This window comes from Girardinichthys multiradiatus, chromosome 17, assembly GCF_021462225.1.
Source record: "Girardinichthys multiradiatus isolate DD_20200921_A chromosome 17, DD_fGirMul_XY1, whole genome shotgun sequence".
NCBI lineage: Eukaryota > Metazoa > Chordata > Actinopteri > Cyprinodontiformes > Goodeidae > Girardinichthys > Girardinichthys multiradiatus.
Genome location: NC_061809.1, coordinates 3,196,841 through 3,210,258, shown reverse-complemented (window position 1 = coordinate 3,210,258; position 13,418 = coordinate 3,196,841). Strand labels below are relative to the sequence as shown.

At 39.9% G+C, this 13,418-nt stretch overlaps 1 protein-coding gene across 3 annotated transcripts in view; it reads left to right on the top strand.

Annotated features, from left to right (window-relative positions):
- Positions 1–13,377, top strand: part of mkln1 (muskelin 1, intracellular mediator containing kelch motifs) — a 48,127-nt gene extending 34,750 nt beyond the window's left edge. For all 3 annotated transcript variants that reach the window (XM_047389870.1, XM_047389869.1, XM_047389871.1), the window contains exons 11-18: positions 617–838; positions 939–1,068; positions 2,764–2,911; positions 3,558–3,672; positions 6,102–6,241; positions 6,655–6,757; positions 7,039–7,093; positions 9,013–13,377. In XM_047389870.1, the coding sequence (XP_047245826.1) occupies positions 617–838; positions 939–1,068; positions 2,764–2,911; positions 3,558–3,672; positions 6,102–6,241; positions 6,655–6,757; positions 7,039–7,093; positions 9,013–9,134 (1,035 nt within the window). In that variant the 3' untranslated portion in view covers positions 9,135–13,377. The remainder of the gene's footprint in view (positions 1–616; positions 839–938; positions 1,069–2,763; positions 2,912–3,557; positions 3,673–6,101; positions 6,242–6,654; positions 6,758–7,038; positions 7,094–9,012) is intronic.
- The last annotated feature ends 41 nt before the right edge of the window (positions 13,378–13,418 follow it).

Here is a 13,418-nt window from a genome sequence, read left to right as displayed (position 1 = left end):
CAAGACGCATGTTTGGGGTGTTAATGCACTTATTAGTAGAGTTGGATGCTTTGGAAGAGGAGGAGGAGGAGATGGCAAAGACAAAATGTTAGCAACAGCATTTCTGTATTCGTTCCATTTAGAGACAGTAAATCATCTGGTTCTGGTCACCAGCCAGTATCTAAAAGCCATTTGAATGACCTGAATTCATTAATTTAATAAAAATGTTTTCCTTCTATGTCTTAGCAAGATAACTTTCTATAAACTGTGAACAGTTGGAAACAAGGGCTGATATGTAGGAGTCTTTAAGCAAACCAGAAGTCAGTTCTTATTTTAGGCATATTTGATAATAATTTATTTTAATCCTGAAATACTCACAATGTTCATTTTTGTCTCTTTTTGACATTTAAGATCAAAGTTTGGTTTGTAAGTTTGACTGACAACTCAGGTGTTGCTTGAAACCAGCTCCCTTTTACCCAAAGTGCATACTATAGAGATGATGTTAAAATAGTTTTTTTTTCATGTAATGTAAAAAATATGTTAATATATTACTAAAATATAGTAGCCTCAAGTCTTAGTCATTTTCCTCATGTCTCCTGGCCCTTTGTTTACGCTGTCCACACTGGCTTTGCTGCAGATGTGCATGGACTCAGAGAAACACATGATCTACACATTTGGCGGTCGCATTCTGACGTGCAACGGCAGTGTGGAGGACAGCCGGACGTCGGAGCCGCAGTTTAGTGGTCTGTACGCGTATCACTGCCAAGCCGGGACATGGAGCCTCCTACGGGAGGACTCTTGTAACGCCGGGCCCGAGGACGTTCAGTCCCGGATCGGACACTGCATGCTCTTCCACGCCGTGAGTCTGGACCTAGCTTTTGAGTGGAGGATAGTAAAGTCTTACCTCATGCATCTTTATGAGACACTGAGTCTAATGTTATTTCTGTACCCATCAACAGAGAAATCGCTGTCTGTATGTGTTTGGGGGTCAGAGGTCGAAGACGTACCTGAATGATTTCTTCAGTTATGATGTGGACGGAGATCATGTAGAGATCATATCTGATGGTACCAAGAAGGATTCTGGGATGGGTGAGTTTCAGTAACTTTAGGCAGAGCTGGAGCAGAAATTCTCACGCTTCAATGCCTCCAGAATTTTAGTGTTATTAGTGGTCCATTAAAATGTCAAACTGGGCTCACACTTAAATCCCTGCATATGATCCCTTCTGTTAGTTGAGACCCACTAGAACAGCTAGTTTCTCACAGACAAGTTTTATCCTGATCTTCTAACTGGAGAAATTACCATACAAGTCTTCACTATGAAGTGAAATTCTCAGCTTCCTTGTGTTCACCTTTTTTCTTTCACCTTTTTATACACACTTCTTTACTTTTGACAAGGAAATGGAGCAGTTAAACTCGCTAGCTGACATCTCGTTGCAGACTCAACTCTGCTTTGGCTTCAGTTTGCTGGTCACTCACCTCTGATGGCATGATGCTGCCATCACCATGTTTAGCAGTGTGGATGGTGTGTTCAGGGTGATGTGCAGTGAGATCTTTCTCCTTACGTTGTGTTTTACATGTAAGGTAAAAGCAGTCTCTCCCACATGTTTGCAGTGTTCCTTATCCCCCTTTTCTATTGACTCGTTTTAGCCGGCCATACTCTGTACAGTACCTGTTGTGTTTCCACTGACCCATTGATGGCTGGAGCTATGGCGGCTGAAGCCTGGACCATAGCCCAGTCAGAACCTCTAAAAAAAGACTCAGGGGTTCTGATGTAAGGGAGGTGTTGTAGTAGAAGCATAGAGGAGAGATGCTGCTGTCTGGACTGGTTAAGCTCCAAGGTTTACCTGAAAAAGTGAACATTTTGGACTTTATGATGATGTTTTTGTGTTCTGCATGTAATTCAGAAAGCTGACATGGTGTCCTTTTTCTTTTCTTTCTTTTTCTCTTTTCTTTTCTTTTCTTTCCTTTTCTTTTTCTCTTTTTTTTCTTTTCTTTCTTTTCCTTTCCTTTTCTTTCAACCTGCAGCAGTCTGTTCACGTCACATGTAGTCCTGACTCATATCGGGACCTGCTAGCAGGGACCAAAAAACTAGGTATCAGTACGGAAATCACATCAATGGAAACGAATGTAGCAAACTCTAAACAGGACTTTTTGTGGCTGTTTTGCAGCAGTGGTTTTCTTCTTGCCACTCCTGAGTGTGTGACTAATAGTTCTTCGGTTTACAGATTCTCCCAACTGAATGCAAATTTGTTCCCGATTATTACAATGAATTGCACTCATTGACAAACAATTGAGCATATAAAAGGAATATTTAGATGTAGGTCATTTTGGTACATCTGCAGGCCAGTCATGGGTACAATGCCTTGCAACAATATTCATACCTCTTGAATTTGTCACATTACAGCCACAAACTTCAGGGTATTTCAATAAAATGTTTTGCTACAACACAGAGTAAAGTAAAATTTTACAATTGAAACATACGAAGAAACATATGAAGAGTATTGCGTGAATTTTATTTAACAGCTTTACTCCCATGCAACTACACAATATCCGGAACCACCGTTGGGTGTCAACCTCATTAGTACATTTGAGGCCAGCTGTGTATGATTTTATCTCAGTATAGATGCAGATGTTGTGTTTCAGAAGAGCCTAGAAATGTTTCTTTTTAACCAGTCAGTTCCACTTCCAGCAGGACATCAGCCTCCACACACAACCAGAGCTTCTTCTGCAGAAAAAGTAAATCTGTTATCAAGGTGACCTCTCTTTTCTTTCACTGTTTCCCAGTTCCAATGACAGGTTTCACCCAGAGAGCCACCATCGACCCAGAGCTCAACGAGATCCACGTCCTGTCGGGGCTAAGCAAAGACAAGGACAAACGGGAGGAGAATGTGCGCAACTCATTCTGGATCTACGACATAGCCCGCAACAACTGGTAGGACCAAAAGACAAAGTCAGGCCTCGTCTTTTAGAGATGTTTCTGCGATTGTAACCACAAAAACACTCACAGGAAGTTCTTTGACACATGCAGAGCAGCTCTCTGTAGCTTTAATCACACCACAAGAGCTTAGTGTGCATGCAACACTAACGAGCTCCTAGCACTCCTCTTTATATAATAGTGGAAAAAAGAAATCATCTTTTGAAGCGTTTCATGAGCTTTCCTCAGATGCCTGATGATCCACTTCCAACAGAGAATAGTTTGATCACATTACACACGTTGTTTGGAATCATGTAGAAAACGCCGTGTTCCAGGAAGATTCCTTAAACTGGTTCCAGTGAAATGAATCACTAAGACGCATGGCGAGATGTGAACAAGTTTTAGTCCCTTATATGCTCACATTTGTTCCTTTTTTGAATCAAATTACCTTTTGATACTGCAAAACATAAACACATGGTCAGACTTGGCGTTAAGAGCAGATTTTTGTGTGGCTTTGTTACAACCACAACAACCTATGTTTGTTTTTTCCTTGATAGGTTCAGGAAGTATAGAGGGTTTTGTTTTGCTTCTTCCCCCTCTTTACGTGTGTGTGTGTGTGTGTGTGTGTGTGTGTGTGTGTGTCTGTGTGCGCGCGCTCGCTCAGGTCATGTGTGTATAAGAACGATCAAGCTGTAAAAGAAAATCCGAGTAAAACGCTGCAGGAGGAGGAACCATGTCCACGCTTTGCACACCAGCTGGTCTACGATGAGGTGCACAAGGTAGCACTTCTACACTATGCTGACACACAGTTTGAACGTTCAACACCCAAATATTGTCAATAAAAAGACTTCTTATTTTTTTTCAACCTCACATCGCTGTCCATGCTGTATTCTAGGGCTAGAGGTTGGAAATCTCTCCCCTTAGAAATGTCTGCATTTAAACTCAAACGTGCTTTTGTCAGTTGATCAAAAGTGATGCTTTTTCCTTCAATGGACCAATGCAGCTTAAAGTTGTGCAGTGGTTTCAAACAGCAGCATGTGGAGAGGTTGCAGCAAGCGTGCCCCATGACTGAGGGTCTTCGTCTGTGGGGTAACGACTGGGCAAGGGACAGAACAATGCTGCAGATCTCGATGCCCACCGGACAAACGGCTTCTTCCAGGGGGAAAACGTCACTTTTTTGGATCATCACGCATGTTCCCCTGATCTAAATCCGACTGAGAACATTTGTGGGTGGACTGCAAGTTCCAGATAGTGAATGCCCTTCATGAAGTTATAGTCTAGTGCGAACAATGTTCCCACTAGCCTCCTGGAAGCACCTCTATCAAACATGCTTAAACGACTGAAGTGATGAACAAGAATGGTGGAGCTGCTCATTACTGATTCCTTTTTTGACACTTTGATTTCAGTTTTAAGGTTTTTTTGATTTGATTTATTTTTTTAAGTTATGGTCTTGAGCTTTTGATCAGCTGATGAACAGCCTATTTCAGTTACAAATAAATTGCCTGCTCAAAATGTTTTGTCTCTTACTCCCATTTTGTTTTTAGCATTGTGATGCGCTATTTAGGACCTTCCTAAGATCCATTGGTATAAAAAGCAAATTCTTGACATTTTTTAACTAGTATTAGATAGTATTTTGATCAGGAGTGTTTAACCTTAGGAAGATATGCTGCATTGGGTCACAGAGTGACCTTGAAGCCACCAGGTAAAAAAACTTTGCAGTGGGGATTCACAGACAAAGCATGGACCTGCTTTGTAGTTGTCAGTGGAAGAAGCACAGCAACCTTATATAAAAGGAACTTCATATCTACTGACTTCAAATGTTCAGATGGAGAGTCGCTAAGAGCCTCAAGCACCACTGAGATCCCAGGAAGGGACACTGGGTTTAAGCACAGGTGTGAGTTTAGGGACATCTTTTTGTAAGAAAAGTACAGCCCTGAGCACCTGGCGTCGCCTATTAACACCAACATGGCATGCAGAAACGATGGCCAGGTAGACTTTATTGTGGAGAAGGAAAGACCTTCATCCTGCAGAAACGTTGAAACACCCACCATGGAACAGTGAAATGGAACAATGTACCTGAAAGGACGCCCTACCTGTCGAAGAACTTCGGCACAACACACCAGGTTCTCTACAAGAGTGAAGAGCCAACATACAAGAAGCGGTTATTGTTGGCTTTCTGTGGCGGCGACATGAGGTACACGACCGGTGGGAGCAAGTCCACGGCTGAAACGGGCACATTTTTAGCAGGCCGAGTGGTACCGCTGCGATCATAGATGCCATCATGGCCATCAGTTGTAAGGTCGCCTGGAAATGTACTTTTGTGTTCCAACTGAAACAGAACGAGGCAGCTGTGTGACCACTCTGGTTTGAAAGAGGTGCTCCGCTCGTCAGGGAGCATATTAACAGCCGGAGAAATGAAAACCGCAGACTTGAGGTCAGCGAGCTTTTCTGGATGTTCAGTGAAAACCCCACAGCTGGAATGTGTGACAGAACTCAAGCGAGTTGAACTGTCGTCTGTTCTCTAGAGCTGCCGATTAAAACCCAGTCATCCAGATACGTTAAAATGCAGACGCCTGTTTCTCTAAGGGGTGCAAGTGCTGCCTCCACACGTTTTTTAAAGGCAAGAGATGCTAAAGAGAGACCGAACTGGCCCTCTTTTAGCGCAGGCATACCTGAACTTGGACTACAAAATCGTAGCGAGAAATAAGTATGGTAGATACGTGAAAATGATCAGCCAGAGGTCCATGAACTTGTTTAGCTGTTCCACAGCAAATACTGTGACATAACAGTTGGAAAAACGTAACAGATGACAGAGAAAACTGAATGGACTGAAGAATATGACCCAAACAAAATATAATGATATCTATGCAACACCTGGAGAGACTACATTTAACTTTTGTGCACTCCTACAGACTCCAAGTATACAACAACATGTATTTAATGGCTAATAAAAAGTGGATTTCGTGTGATATGTCCCTTTTTAGTAATGTTTGCATATTGATGTCTAATGTTGTTCATTTATTTCTGGGGAAAAAATGGATACAACTGTACTTGTACAATAGAAATTAAACTTATTTTACTTATTACACAAAATATCAAATGTGTTTTGTAGTTGAGTAAAATGTTAATGCATCTTTCCTTCTAATCACTACTAGACTCTTGTGTGATAGAAAACCTTTGTTACATATATTTCTTTCCAAATGTCCAGGTGCACTACCTGTTTGGTGGAAACCCAGGGAAGTCGTGTTCTCCTAAGATGCGCCTGGATGACTTCTGGTCCCTTAAACTGTGTCGGCCCTCCAAGGAGTACCTGCTGCGCCACTGCAGATACCTCATCAGGAAATATAGGTCTGTAGATTTTAGTTTGTAATATGTGGCAACACCACCTCTTGTCACGTCAACTTGTTGTGTTCCAGGTCAAGGAAAAGGCAGTGGGACTGGCTTTTTATGTTTATTCAGCTGAAGTACTGGGATTCAGTCTCTTTAGTGACGTATTTCTTTTTATTTCTGAATTTAGAAACTCATTTCTTTGAATTTAATAAATCACTTATTTTGTCTAGTTGTTGTCTTCAAATAGTTTGGCCTTTTGTTTAAAAAAAAACTGAAAACAGCAATTTATGGGAAATGATTGTTGCAAATTGGTAGCGGTAAAGTTGCAGTTTGCGGTTGCCTTGCTTCTGCCGCCATCTACTGGTAATAATTTGTAACAGCGGTTTGGCATTTTTTCCTTGGTGTGTATTGACAATGATTGTGTTGGTTAGGTTTGAGGAGAAAGCCCAATCAGAGCCACTTAATGCTCTGAAGTACCTGCAGAACGACCTGTCACTCACTGTGGACCACACAGACCCTGATGAGACCAAAGAGGTACTGGAATGTTCAGACATATTTTTGTTTTATTTAGGAACAATAGACCAGAACATGAAGTTGCCAGAGTGAGAATCAGTAGTTAAGGGAGCAACAGATAAAATAGAAGTGAATAACGTAGCTGTGGGTGTTTATCAGTCCAGGCAGTTGTTAGTATTTTGGCCATGTGTATGTTCAGGTGAAAGAAGCACCTTCTGCTGTGAGAACTTCGACTACCTGGGCTGTTTTTCTGTTCTGTACTTTTGAATCTCAGTGACACAGATGTTTGTGCTGTGTTTTAGTTCCAGCTCTTGCCAACTGCGCTCTTCAAGTCCAGTTCTGATTTCATCCCTCTAGGTAAGAACCTGATCAGTGTTTAATATGCCAACTATGTATATATGTGAGATAAACAGTATTTAAACAATGTTTATAAAATTTAAGCAACAAACTCAAGTGATGTTTTAAGATTTAAATTCGAGCTGAACATCTTGGAGCTAAACTATTTAGTTGCTGTAAGTGCAGTTTGCATACAGGACTGATTAAATGCAACCCATAAAAAGTCAGGGTTTTTGATTTACAAAAGCTTTCCTACAAATAAAACACATTAAAGGGGGGTTTACCCTTCTAAATCATTGAATTAGAGAGTTCCAGTCACTTTGATGACCACTGGTGCATAAAACCCAGCATCTACTGCATGCAGACTGCTTCTACAATCATTTGTGAATAAATGTGTCGCTCTTTGGAGCTCAGTCAGTTCCATTATGGCAACTAATAGGCCTCTGATGAAATTTTGTGACTAAATATTCCACAAAATGCTAAATAAAATAAAAGTGGAAGCGTTTGGGAACAACCCTAACTCTGCTGCAAAGAGGTAGGCTATGTTAAATCACAGCGCAGTGTGGGAGAAGGGTATGTTGAGGCCTATTATGCGCAGAAGTTACCAAGTTTGTGCAAAATGAATGGCAACAAATTTCAGCTGGCCAAACACCTGGAAAACGGCACAGACAGCTTAAAGAAATGGGTTCTAACTCCGCCTCCAGCTGTCAGGGTAGTGCTCTGTGCTGCTATTAATGTTACTGTGTGACATTGTCCCATTAAAGTCATTTTTATGCAAGAGTAAAAAATAAATAGAAAATAAAAATATATGGTGCTTTAAGGGAAGCTACACCTCCAGCGAGCAAGACGTTGACATACAATAAAATTTATATTCATTAGTCACAATATTGTCGATTAAGACTTTGCACTCGGAACTCTACACATATATCAAATATATTCACTATATTGCCCAGCCATACTTTAAATAGATAATTATTGTGGAGTTTCACATCTCAATGCTAAACACGCCTGGTGGTGGCGATGTGATGAATTTGGGTTAATTGTGCAGCCAAAGAAAATGGTCACCTTCCAATCATTAAATCCTTCAAAGTACTTTGTATACTACAGTACTCTGCAGTCAAATATTAGGAGATGACAACTAAAACTGAATTTCCTGTCATGCAACAGGAAAATGATCTGAGCACCATCAGCAAATCTACAATAGACTGGGTGAAAAAGCGAAGAATTAAGGTGATGTCCCAGCTATAAAATCCAGATCTGAACCAGGAGGGATGTCTATAAATATAGATCTACAGATGTCACAGAGCTGTAGCAACACTGTACATCATAAGAGTGGACAATAATGTAAAAGACTAGTAAGATACAGAAGATGGTTATGTTTTAACACATGGCTGCTGTTTGTGGCTTACGGTTTGTTAAAAAATAACTTGGTGTAATATTTTAAGAGCCTATATGTTTTTTATGTTTGCTACTTTAGAATTAATAAATCCTGTTTTATAACACATCTGTGTAATAACAGAACTGAAGAGGTCTTTAAGGTGAAGGGAAAAGATGTTGAGGAAACAAGAAAGGAAGTGCAGATGCTTTCTTCAGCTATCAGACTGGATGGTTGAGAAAGGAAATGGAAACAGATGTTTGGTGTGAGATTTATACCCTGTTTATACCCTGTTTATACCCTGTTACCAGTCTGTGACAGTCAGGACCGACTGGTGCTCTTTCAACAGTTATACTGTGTTTTGAGACTTCATTCTAACCACATCACAGAACTGAGCTGCGTGAGCACAACATTAATATCACATGTCATGAGCGGCCAGTCACAATGCAGAGTAAACATGAGGCAGTGGGAGACCTTACAGAGCATGGTCAGTGTAGCCTGAGCTAGTGCTGAGATCCGTGAGATGTACTCACTGGGTCACATCTTTGCTCCGTTCTTTTCTCAGGTTTCTCTGACGTAGACCAGACGTATGCTCAGCGAACGCAGCTCTTTGACACGCTCGTCAACTTCTTCCCTGACAGCATGACACCACCCAAGGGCAACCTAGTGGACCTGATCACCCTCTAGCCCCCTCCTCCTCCGACAGCTCACCACGTGGCTGGCTGAACACCCACCTGTGCACACACTAAGTGGAAACAAAGCAGACTTGCCAACTGAATCCACTTTGTCCACCTTCACTAAATTGACCTGTCTCTGCTATAAGCTTTGTCACCATGGTGAGTGGGTATTAAAACACAGCGTCACTGTGCTAGATAGAGATGAGTGACATTTCCTACAAGCGTTTGGTGCTTTTGTTGGTGTTTGTCTTGAGGTTTAGGCAGAGTGTTCCAAGCCCTGCTCTAAAAGTTTTAAATTTCCCCCCAAAAACCTCAGATTCTAGCACTTTTGCTCTGTTTTCGGGAGGGACTTTTACACACACAGCCACAAGCATTCAGTGAATAATGTTGAGAGCCAGTCGAAATAATTTAAACATGGCCTAGTTTCCCCAACTCATCTGTTCTTTAAGTTCCAGCTTCTCAGATGCTTTCCTTTTTGATGAACTGCTCCGCTTTCTTTGCAACTCATGGGCCTTTTTACAGATGACCGCCACGCAGATGCAACTAAAACGTAGTTTACAATTTTACTAGTTTTAGTGAGTGCTATGAGACAAAGTTTTATCTATATGTACATCAGAACACGCATCTAAAACTGCTTTTAGGCCTTGTCCGTGTAGGTCTGACTAATGCAAGACACGTTTAAATACCTTCTTTAATTGTCAGGCTGTAAATTGATTCTAATTGCTAAAATTATATACAAAATATGTAAATATACATAGAGAATATTTCCCTGGACTGAATGCATATTCTGCTGGAATGTTTCCCACGTTACCCAAATCTCCTGTGTCGACACATCAACACTTATTAGTTCCTGATTCACATGTTCAGTGCGAGGGGAAAATCTGGGATTGGGTTTTAAGAAGCTTGTTTAGGTCCCTTATGGGACTAGAGACTACCCACAATGAGATCTTTGTATTTACTAGAAATGATCAATCAGCCCATATCCTCTCCTGTTTGGTTGTGATCGATTTATCTGCAGGGTTTTTTTTTTTTTTTCCTCTTCATAAAATGCATCAAAACTAAGAAAATCCACCATTTTCAGTCCATAAAACATCCAACTATCAGAATGTTCTGTGGTTAACAAAAGATTAGATAAATGTTAGGGTCGTAAATACAATAACCTTGTGATCTTCTGGATTCAGAACTGCTAATTCTATCAGGAAACCTGCAACACATTTCTTAAAAATCCAAATCAGCAGGTCAGACCTCAAGGAATACAGTAAACCGTCATTTAGGAGGAAATGTTTGTAGAAAAAAAATGGTTGGTCATACCAGTAATGTACAGTCCTCCACTTCATCTTTGTAAATCCCCATAAAAATACATTTTAACATAGAAATAACACAAAGCAGTGAAGAATGTATGTTTTGTAGAACCATTACCTAATTTCACTCCATATTGGTTAGTTTATACATTTTCTAGGAAACTAAATACAACATGGGAAAGATGTGGGTTGCAGTTTACTACAACTGAAGTAGAAATTCAAATCGAAGAATGAATTTGTTTAAATTTGGGTGTAAAATCAATGATAGTCCAGCTTTGTTTTCTGTTAGCGTGCCAGTATTGATGCTAAATCCACTGAACTGCTGACGTGGATGTTCACAATGTTCTCTGTTTAACTACATGTGTCATTTATGTGGCGTTAACACTAGTTCTGCCAACTTCGGTTGTATTCTCAGACTAAATCTATGACTCTATAATCAACTACAGAACCTATTGCAGTGGAAATAAATGTAATCAGCAACAGCTGAAACTGCAGTTTACAGCCGGTAAAATGTACAGTTAAACATTGGGATTGGAGAGGAGCAACAGAACAATGAATTTATACTAAGCTGGAGTGACTGGGATGCAGAAAAAAAACTTGATGTATTTAACCTGCTTCTAATGTTACACTGACTCCTACTCATCAGTCCTGCTCTCTTTGGGGTTTTTCTGCCCTCACTAAACTGGTACCAGTGTTAAAATGGTGCTATTGGTATCTCATTATTCGTTCTTTGTTTGCTCTGTTTAAAATAATTAAGTTGCTGCTCCAATTTCCACACCAACTTATAACCAGATGAAAGCACTGCATTTCTCAGGACCTGGAGGCAAACTCATGGAGACCCGCAGCAAATGAACTTGTTTAGTGCGGTGTTCAAAACGTCACTTTTAGTCGAACTAATTTAATACAAGAAAACGTCTCTCGCTCTCCTGCTTTTGATGTTGCTTATTACGTAGTAAATGTAACTTGATGTGCCTCACAGAACTGAAACCCTAGTTGCTGTTTTATGCTGACTTTATAAACATGAGGTTTTTTTGACTCACCAGCTGGAGTTTATAAATCCTGCTCGAGGAGCTGAGTATAAGTCATTTCTCATAACGGTGTTTATAAATATGGATTGGAGATCAGAAATGGTGATTGGCATTATAAATTGCATTTATAAACATGGAGATGTAAAGACATAGTTGTTGCTGTGACAGAACCAGCTACGAAGCAGCTTTAGCACCACTCCCAGTTGAGCAGAGATAAAGGAAAACATGCAGGTTTGTTCCAAATAAAATGCTTTTGGAACAAAAGTTAATTGGTGCACTACAGCTCAGTATGGAGTGATGCTAATCTTTTTGTTTACTGATTATTTACATTTTTTGGTCATAAAATATGGAATTTAATTAAACCTAATGTCACTTGCATGTCCCATCAGACATCCATTAGTGATCCAAGTTTAGACAATCTCTACTGGCCACAACCGTCTCCCAGAAATGAGCTTCTTTAGAAAAGATTACTCTACTTGAAAGAACTTCAGGAACATCAACAACTGGCCTTAAGTGCAAATGACATGAAACGTTAGCTATCTCATCAGCTTAGTGACACGTAAAGACAAATCCCTGATTACTACTTCAGTGTTTCAGAAAGATGGCGCCACAGCTTGCTTAATATATGCAGTTGGAGATGAGTGGGAGTCTTGGGTGGGAAACCTTTTAGGATGCTGTGAAATGGTATTAGTAGTATTTGAAGAAAAATCCGCTGCGTTAACACAGCAGGGAAACGTGAAAAAGCAAACCAAGTGAAATGACAGTGTTATGACTGCAACCCTTTAGCACAGAGAGAAAAACCACTGCCCTGTCAAACATCTAAATGTGAAAGCTCCAAATGTAGCATGCAAATATTAGAGCATTGTTCATTAAATCGATGCTTGTTATCCAAAATGTTATCCAGCTATTCTCTTACCAAAGGACATCATTAGTAAATGGTGTGAAAGCATAGATTAGCTCACTTTCTTTTCCACTTGTTTCTCTTGGATTGATTGAAAGTAGCTGCCTGACTGCGTAACAAACGCTCCTGCGGGATTTAGCTAGCTGCTTTCTGGCAGTAGCATCACCTCCTTCATATAACCGCTTTCAAGAATCATATTAATATTTCAGACATTTTAAACCTTAGCAGGGAAGAAAGAGAAGAATGGTAAATGTATTCCTATAGGAACGTGCTACCTGTGTAGAGGTGCATGTAATTCATTTTTTTAATTCAGTAAAACAAAAGATACTATTATGAATTAGATTCGTTACGTCCTGACTGATACATTTTTAAGCGTTTATGTTCATTTTGCCTTACATATGGATTCCATGAGACGTAATCATTGAAATAAAAAATACCTATTTCACTCTCAGTTTAATGAAATGATAAGATATGTTTCCCTTTTTTCATTGAATTACTCAAATAAATTAACTTTAAATTAAATAATTTTTTTAAGATGCACCTATAGTTGATGGTGATGAAGGATGGTGGCATATGTGTGTTTTCACCTCATTTTACTGTTATACACAGTAAATTAAAGAATACTTTAAAGAAGTCATAAGAAGGATAATTTAAGGTATTCTATATTGTTTGAGATTTCCCATTTTTCTGGAGCTTTTTAAGCTCTTTTTTTTTACCAGCAGAAGGTTTTGTTTAAGAAAGCTTCATTCTGAACACATTATAACAAACGATGCCAAATGCTTATTTTCTTTTGGTATATGTTAGGGAAAATGGTCCCACTACCTTTGCTGTGTCATAACTTATTACCATTTATCTTTATTGGCCGCCTCCCAAACCCTGTGGGGGGTCTGAGGAGTTTCAAGGCTGGTACTCTTAGATCCGTGAGCACCACTCTGTGTGCACACAGAATGTGTAGAAAGCCTTGTAGTATTGCATTGTATGTAATGTATATAACAAATAAAGATTGTATTTTGTTCAAGTTTTCTTAAGTGTTGTTCCTGTGGTTTTTCCACCCCCTGGTGGCG